Source organism: Nannobrachium achirus, assembly GCF_963921795.1.
Source record: "Nannobrachium achirus genome assembly, chromosome: 22".
NCBI lineage: Eukaryota > Metazoa > Chordata > Actinopteri > Myctophiformes > Myctophidae > Nannobrachium > Nannobrachium achirus.
Window position 1 is genome coordinate 14453588 of NC_137829.1, and position 8558 is coordinate 14462145.

Consider the following 8558-nt stretch of genomic DNA (forward strand, 5'->3'; position numbering starts at 1 on the left):
TTGATGAAAATTGACGTTTTGAGTGGCCATTTCTGGCCCAAGGAATGGTTTTCGTGCAAAACAAATGCTTGCAATGGATTCAGAATAATTAAAAAACCCTAGTTTGACCCCTCACATCCCACTTAAAGCAGATTTTTTTTCAGTCATTTTTTCCTTTATATTGTAGTGTATAGTAAGTGAAGGTAGATAGGTCGTTTTCAAAACTTTGCCCCGGTGGGATTCCTTGGGACTTTTTTTCCCTCACTAAGGACATATTGAGGATACAAAATCAGTTGAGTTTGCTACTATTGCAATTTGTTCCAGGTTTGGCCTAATTTTGGCCTAAAATGACTGGACTAAAAGACATCTATGATGTCAGACGTCAGTCATATAAATATTTGGGAAAATATTTTGTCCAAATTTTGGTCTAACTTAAACAACCAACCGCAACTCGAATCACACTTGCAAATTAATTCCGACCAGTGCAAATTCCGTCCTGCACAACCTCGCCCTTTAGGCCAACCTCACGATCTCACCCTTTAGGGCGAGGGCGCTTTTCGCCCTTAAGCGTCTTACTGGTCCTACTTCTCCAGCCCAACGGTCCCTGCTGACTGGTGCTACCCCTTACTTGTATATGAGTACATAGAGCGTCACATTTCAGCCTACCCTACCCTGCTTCCCTCCTCCGAGTACGGGCAATTATGTTTGTATGAGACGATCGACAAAACCGGATACACCACAGTCAAACCCACAACCTCCGTGGTGTTGTGCAGAGACTTTACCACCAGAAGACTCCCTAATCGGGAGATACGCGACCGTCAGGTCGCATACATAAACTTTAGAAGGCAATCGTAGCCAATCAGGAGGGAATATCGGAAATGGGACAGATTCATGATGATATGACTTTAGAGATACTGTGTACCGCTTTGTGTGATCGTTGGGCAAAATTTGTAGGAGCAGTGTCCAAAAATTAGTTTTGCAAGAATCAGCCCCATGGTGGCGCTAGAAGAGGGCCATGCTCCCTATTTTTTTATCCACTTTCACTTGCAAGTGACTGTAGAAGAAAACATACAAAAAAATTGAATAAATAAATGAATAAATACAAATAATATTAATAAGCATTAAAATATCTGACCTACAGTACTACTACTACTACTACTACTGCTACTACTACAACTACTACTACTACTTTTTCTGTTTTAAAATGTATTACAATAGAAAATGTTTCACCTTTTGACAAAATATCAATTGAAACGTTTTATTATCAAATACAGTCAGTGAGTATTCTTAAGGTTTAAAGGGAGAGAGAGAGAAAAAAAAGGCTATTACCAGAAACGTATGGCTCAGAATCCCATATCAGCAGTAATTTGTCAAGAGGAGTTAGCTTTTTCATGCGGTGGAAAATTCCATTTGGGGGCTTAAAGCTCTCTGTATAAGCAGAGCTATTTCATTCAAGGTTTGTGACCTGAAATCTTAACTTGAAACGTGTGAGATAGTCATTAGCGACATTGAAAAGTTGTGCACCCCTCCGCCCCGCTGAAAGTCGGAGCTTCAAATGACCGTGCCTTTGAGATGCAAATGGACCTTATTTCTGAATATAAGAATAGATTAAGGTCTTTCTTAAAACTGTACGCACCTAAATTAAATGGATAGACACGGCGGGACTCTCATAATCTCCGGATATGAAACGTTCTCCGCAGAGCTTTAATTTGACATCCCTATAAATGCATTCATAGGTCTGTGCGCACGTGCCCGTACCAAAAAAAGAAAGTGGCAGATTCAGAGAAGGCTTTTTGAAATGGCTTTGGATTTACAGTCTGTCTTCTCCTGCAGTCATGGCAGTGTGACCTCTGTCCCTTGTCCTCCGAAAAGACACGCAACGTGCATTTATCATCGCAGAAACCTTGTGTCTCCGTGTTTCAACTTTTTATGTTTTTACCCCCCCTGTAAATTAACCCATTAAGACCTGAGGCCGATTCTACAAATGATTCTACAAATCAGTAGTTTTCAAACCTTTTCGTGCCAATGACCCCCACAATTATATGTTTTTGTCCATGCTGTGCCCCATGGAGCCAGATTTAAAACCACAAACCACATGATATTGTGATGCGTTGTGAGCTTGCAGATCAGCTATTTTCTTGATTTGTTTTTACATTTTTATAATTGTTTTAGTTTTTTGAACATTTCTGAACATGTTTGGAATTTTTGGGGGACGTTGCTAAATACAGCAAAGCATTGCTACTAAAACAAAAATGTACTTTGTCATTTGCATTTTTGAATACCAAAGAAGTTTTAAAAGCAAGTACTCCAGTAATTTAACTCCGGTCAAATTTGACAGGGCATCTTTCACTTGTAGCGGAGTAATAGTTGACCCATCAATCACTGTCCATCAGCTGCTCAAATGTGTGTCCATCACACTGTCCACTATGTCAGTCAGTCTGTCTGTCTGTGTGACTGTCTGTCTTCACAGTGTTCTTTGCATTTCCGTCTAATCAAGCAGCAACCTTGGTTGACGTCTTTCCACCAATTCTGTGTTTTTATGTCACCTCGTTGCTTTAGTGTCCATTATGGCACGTCTTCTTCACCCTCTTCATTTCTTTAACTAAAGCTGAATGTGACAACTAGCAGTCTTTTCAAAAGTGCAAAAAGTATAAAGGCATATTATGTAACGTTGCCCTCTGTTTGCATAACTAAACAATATTTGTTTACCCATCATACAGTTTTTAGTCAGTGGTGGCTAAACAATGCTGCTTCATCAGTGAGGTGAGCGGTCTTCCCGGACAGTACTTCGGTGCCGTTTCTTGCAATAGTAAGTTCTTTCTTTCATTTTGGCCAGCCACTTTCGACCCACACCCCCCTGAGCTTGGTGCCCCCTATAGTCTGCAGCCACTAAAGCCCTGTGCATTAAGCCGGGCCTGACTGAGGTTGTCCCAGGGGTGGACTGGGCGTCTGGCATACCGGGCATATGCCGGTGGGCCACCACTTTGGGCTAGTTACAGTCATTTTTGGGCTGGGCGGCCCCTAAATTGCACCGGCCCACAGAGCAGAGAGACATCACATGATTGGCCCACTGGCTTGTCTATCATCTGAATACTGGCCTAGTAGCCAAATCACAGGCCACTGTGGCCCTGGAGTCCCACCCAAACATTTAACAGCATACAAGCCCACAACACGCCGGTACCCTCAATGCATTGTGGGCTTGCACTGTAGATCTTCTATGTTCGGTTCGTGCCGGTTGTGGTGGGCCAATCTGGGCCAAGATGCCAGGGCCGAATTTATGTCCCAGTCCGGCCCTGGGTTGTCCCTGAAATGAAAGACGAAGTTTGTGAGCCGCCGCTGCTATGTGCAGCATCTCCACGGGGGGCAGCAGCAGCAGCAGAGCCGCCGGAGCGGGTTCTTCTTCTTGTAGCGGGCGGCCAGCCGGAACTTCTCGCCAGAGACCTGGACGTAGTCCTGGGTGCGCTCCACGTTGGTCTGGATGTGGTCGATGTGGGCCCCCTGCTCCTCCACCAGCATGAAGATGTCCTGGAACAGGTCCCGCAGGTCCTTCATGTTGCTCTCTAGGCTCAGCAGCTCCTGCGGTGGGGGAGAGGGGAGGGACGTGAGTAGGGATGGGACCATTATGAACATTTCATATCACGATTATTTGTGACCAAAGAAATCACAATTTACGATTATGGATTATAATTACATCTAAAGATGCTTCTCCTTCATTCACGTTTGGTGAATGTAGCCCTGGCGAGGAAGAGTTATGTCTTCAGGCGATAACCATCGTCATCAGGTGTTTCTACCCTTGAACCGATACACCCTCCGATGGTGGGTCGGCAGTGGTGGCCAAATCACTGTCCATCTCCTCCTTCTGGCTTAGGCTAAACTCCCCCCTCCTGCTCCATAAACTATTATGTTTTTAAACCAACAAGAGACTCCTCTGGGGAGGTATTGGGTGGGTCCCTCCTGAGGTATTGAGGTGAAACAGGTGCGTAGAAATCTCCAGTACTGTTTGCTTATTCCTGCCTTCGTCTCACCAGCCGCTAAAGCTGTGCTACGATATTATCGCGATAATCAAAATATCCCCAGCATCCATTATCCTGGGGCGGAACATTTGCACACAAGCTCACAACGAGTCGCGTTGCGAAGCGTTGTGAGCTTGTAGATCTGCTATTTTTTGGCAAAGAGATTTGGTAGAGATTGAAAAATAAAAGACAGTATGTTTATTATAAGTACGTTTTACCAATAGAGGGTTTAAATGGCACTGGATGCAGCTCGGCAAATAAAAGGTGAATTGATCCCAGTGCATGACGGAGGACGATTTGTATATGAAGAAATCGGAAAGGCAAAGAGAGGGACTGTTTACTTTGTGACGCTGTTCGATCTCTGACAGCTGGGAGCGGGTGATCCTGGCGTCGTTCAGGAGGTTCTCATTGAACACCTCCCAGTTGCCCGTGGCCACCATCTGGTCCACCTCCTCCTCTGTGACGTCCCGTCCCAGCACCTCCAGTTGTCTGATGATGAAGTGCTTGCAGCGGTCCTGCTTGGACACCAGGCCTTCATTGTAGCGACGCATCACCTATAGAACACACAACGATAGAATGAGGCACATAACGATGGATAACTTAGAGGTGGTGCCATAGTTTTGTATTGTATCTGTTTTCGATGTGTCTACGGAGTTAACTTTACTCTAATAGACCAACTGGTGGGGTTATAATGTGCAAATTTGCCTTCCCTGTGTATTTTTGGTTACTTCCTGAAAGCTGAAAGCCTCTGAGTCAAAAGGCCCGATCGAAAAGCACAGATTTAATGATATCATAAACTCAGCCCCTCTCCTTTTACCATAAACCCAACACTGTGGGTGTGGCTAACTTCAGCTGGGTCACCACCCACCTGACAACCAGGCATACCTAATGAACTGATGGGTGTGGCCACATAAAAACACAATTTTAACACTGTAAACTTTTTTGGAATAAATCTTCCTCCTAGTAAATACCTGATCATCATGTTTTAGGGGGAAAACAAATCATGGCACTGCATCTTTAACAATAGAACGAAGAACAACACATAGTGCACCTACCGGTAGGTACCTTTTCAAGTAGTGACCCCCCCAAAATCATGACCCCCTGGGGGTCCCCACATGATTTTAGGGGAAACCCCCAGGTTGAGACCTGTGTAGGGACCAGGTTGAGAACCATTGAGGCGTCTTGACTCACTCAACAGTAAACTAACCAACATGAAGTTTAAGTGTAGGCTATAGAGGGTATCTGCACATTTCTAAAGTGACAATTTAAGGACTTTTTAATACCTGTAAAATGACAAATTGTCAAATAGAGGCAGAAATTGTGAAAATAGTCAGGGTGGGGGGTCCCCAGTTAATCAATGTCAGAGTGATTATTTATTTCTGGGGAAAACTTCAATTTACTTTGGGTACGCTGTGTATAGGCGTTTTTTGCAAATTATACAGGATTGTTAACAGGTTAAAATATGATTATTTTGCGGGTCGCGGCCTAGTGTTGAGAACCACTGACTCCAAGGACCCCCTCGGGGTCCCGGACCCCCCTGTTGAGAACCAGTGGTTTAGGCATTTTTCCGACCTGTTGGAAGTGGCGGTGCAGGGCGGCGTGCTGGGAGCGCTGGATGCGGGTGGCGGCGGCGGCGGGCCCCAGCGTGTCCTCGGTGGTCTGCGCCTGCTTGGCCAGGCCGTCCAGGCGCCGGTGGAGGCTCTCCGCCTGCAGCTTGATGTCCCGCGTCACGCTGCTCTCCTTCTTCATCACGCTGAAGCGACGCATGGTGGCCACCAGCGTCTTCTGCTGCTGGCTGAACTTAAGCACCTGCACAGGGCACTTATATCAATTATCGTATTATGGTATAATAGATTAAATCGATTCGTTATTATTATTATTATTTTTTATCCCTCAACTTTGTAACCCATTTTTCACCCGGTGTCTATTGACTATTGTAATCCTCATGCTTCCTTCTATGCATGTGGAGTCCAAGTCGCTTTTTTTCACCTGACAGGGGGGAGTTTCCCCGGTTGGACGTGAACACGTTATTCCAACCAGTTCCTTTCCCCTCCATCAGGTGCCCCGACTGAGGGAGGTAGTATAGAGACCAGGATTACTGCATGTTTATTGTGAGGGTACCTATACCCTAGGAGACAAGGGGAGAACATGCAAACTCCACACTGAATGGCCCTTTTGCCAACCCCACCTATAGGGTATGGGAACTGATGACCACAGCGTCGCCGGCGGGAATCAAACCCAGGACCTCCTAGCTGTGAGGCGACAGCACTACCGACTGCGCCACCGTGCCCCCATAACAAATAGATTAGTTTGATGAATCCCTATCACAGATCTCCTGCCATGTACCTCTGTCTCTAGGTCTGTGATGTCGTCGCGGATCCGCTGTGCCTCGGACAGGAAGTTCTCGATCACTGGCTCCTCCTCGAACAGGACGGCCTCGCCCACCCGTACGGGGTCGTCGGGGTCGCTGTGGCCCTCCTCTCCGGAGAAGGGGTTGGCGGTCGCCTCGCTCCCCGTGTCGCGGAACTCCTGGGCCCGCTGGCGCAGCTCGTCCAGGCGGTCTCTCATGGTGGATAGCGGCTTGCCTCTCGGGGACTAAAATGTTTGTATTATGTCCCACTCAGGGACGCTGGGCCCTTAGGACACGGCTTGTCTCTGTAGGACGATGAGAGATCAAATCAGATATTACTAGTCCATCTAGACAACAATGTCAGTTGCTTTCTCTAACCACTTAAACCCTCTAGACTGGGGATCTTCAACGTTTTTCAGGCCAAGGACCTCTTAGCTGAGAGAGAGAGAGAGAGAGAGAGAGAGAGAGAGAGAGAGAGAGAGAGAGAGAGAGAGAGAGAGAGACGAAGCAAGGACCCGCTACTACGCAATGTATAAGATTGCGTTGCAGATCAAGATCTTGTCTATTAATATGTTGGATTCATATTGTGTATATTCAGACATTTAACCACTTGAACCTTCAATACTTTGTAAACTTGACCTTTAGCTCTGTACTCGGTCTGCTCTTTTTGCCTTTACACCAAACCCTTTCGCTAAAAATAGCAGATCTGAATAGCAGATCTACTCTAGATCTGCAATTTTCAGCTAATGTCCCCCTCAGAATAGGGATGCTGGGGTTCAAGTGGTGAAATTCCTATCACACAACAATTTGGCGGACCCCCTGCAGTAACTCTGTGGACCCCCTGTTGAAGCTCTAGACTTACTAAACTGGACCTGTGCAACGCATTGCGTTGTGAGCGTGTAGACCGGTCATTCTTAGCTATGTTCCCCACATAATGGATGCTGTGCTGCGGTTCATGGTTAACTAGACAGATGGCCATGGAGAATGCATGCCCATCTGGTTATGTAAAACTCGTTGCACCCGTTGTACCCATTGAAGCAGACCTTATCATAACAAGGTATTGTATGTACTGTATTTACTGTATGTACTGATACTTTAAGTATTACTGTGTTTGTTTACACAGAGCTTGGGTGAGATTAGCAGGCTGGACTTCTTAAAGCCCTGACATCACAAAACCCATTTAATTGGAGGATAGTATAGGGCAGATTAAGCTGTTCAAAAACGTTGTTTTGAAAATACAATATAACATATTTATGGTTCATGAACATAACAAATTGTTCTTTTTTCACGTAAAAACAAAAACAAAAGTCCAAGTACAGAGAGACATCTCAGGTCTCATTTACTCAGTCTAGGGGGGTTAAGTGCATGGTTAAGAACCCATTATGTATTATGAGCTGTTTGAAGATTATTGATTGAAGTCATTGATTGATTCCCATCGATTCAATAAGGGACACGTCTTTTAGTTTCAAGATCATGGGGACGATTCCTTATTTCTAAGGGCGGTTGTCATGCCTGTGTTTGCAGCACAGGCAAACACAACTGTAGTGTGTAGTGTACTCTGGTGTGTCCGGAGTGAGTCAGCGCTTAATCAAAGTTTGTTTACAGTGTCATTACCGCAACACACGCAGTCATAACTGATGAGGCATGTCCGCATTCCGCCCGGGAACTCAGGGTTCTGGCAAAAAGAAAATAAGAAGACGGTATTTTTAACTGTATGAAAACAGCAGGAGATGAATGAGCACAAGGTCTGTATGCATCATCGGTTGAAATCAACTTGGTCTGAGGCTGCTTTTTTTTCCCACGAGAACTGGTGTTTGTGTTTGAGCGGCAGAGTGGTTTCCCCTTTGCGAGCAATCATCTCCGCTCATCTCTGAGATGATCACAACCCAAGGAGAAGTCTTCACACAGCATTGGTTCTCAAAGTGGGGTCCTTGAGGGAGTTCCAGGGGGTCCCCAGCTAAACGATAGTTAGGAACTAAATGGACACGGTCCCTTATGGGTCTATAACTCAGAGTGTATGGAACCAAATGGACCCTAACGGATCCATTCGTACACTCTCTGAGTTACGATAACATTAATTTTACAATTATAGATTGGGGTCTCGGAGAAAGAGGTGCCATTTTGCCAGGATAATGATCCACTCCTCACAATGGCTGTTTCACTACTATACTTGTGGGGACATTTGGCACTAACAAGGCTAGTAATAATACGTATGC

The 8558-nt window shown here is 45.5% G+C and overlaps 1 protein-coding gene across 1 annotated transcript; it reads right to left on the reverse strand.

Annotated features, from left to right (window-relative positions):
- Positions 1-3058: 3058 nt before the first annotated feature.
- Positions 3059-6567, reverse strand: stx19 (syntaxin 19). Its single transcript, XM_080753800.1, has 4 exons — positions 6339-6567; positions 5565-5801; positions 4334-4546; positions 3059-3555 (listed from the first exon to the last, which is right to left on the reverse strand). Exons 1-4 carry the CDS (start codon positions 6558-6560, stop codon positions 3319-3321), a joined length of 909 nt encoding a protein of 302 aa, XP_080609926.1. The 5' UTR covers positions 6561-6567; the 3' UTR covers positions 3059-3318.
- Positions 6568-8558: the final 1991 nt, after the last annotated feature.

Bases quoted from the DNA above. Each gene is read 5' to 3' on its own strand.
- stx19 (XM_080753800.1), bottom strand. From the start codon at position 6,560: ATGAGAGACCGCCTGGACGAGCTGCGCCAGCGGGCCCAGGAGTTCCGC. The intron at 5,802-6,338 runs GTACATGGCAGG...TGCCCTGTGCAG, and splicing joins TCACAGACCTAGAGACAGAG to GTGCTTAAGTTCAGCCAGCA. The intron at 4,547-5,564 runs GTCGGAAAAATG...TGTGTTCTATAG, and splicing joins TGCACCGCCACTTCCAACAG to GTGATGCGTCGCTACAATGA.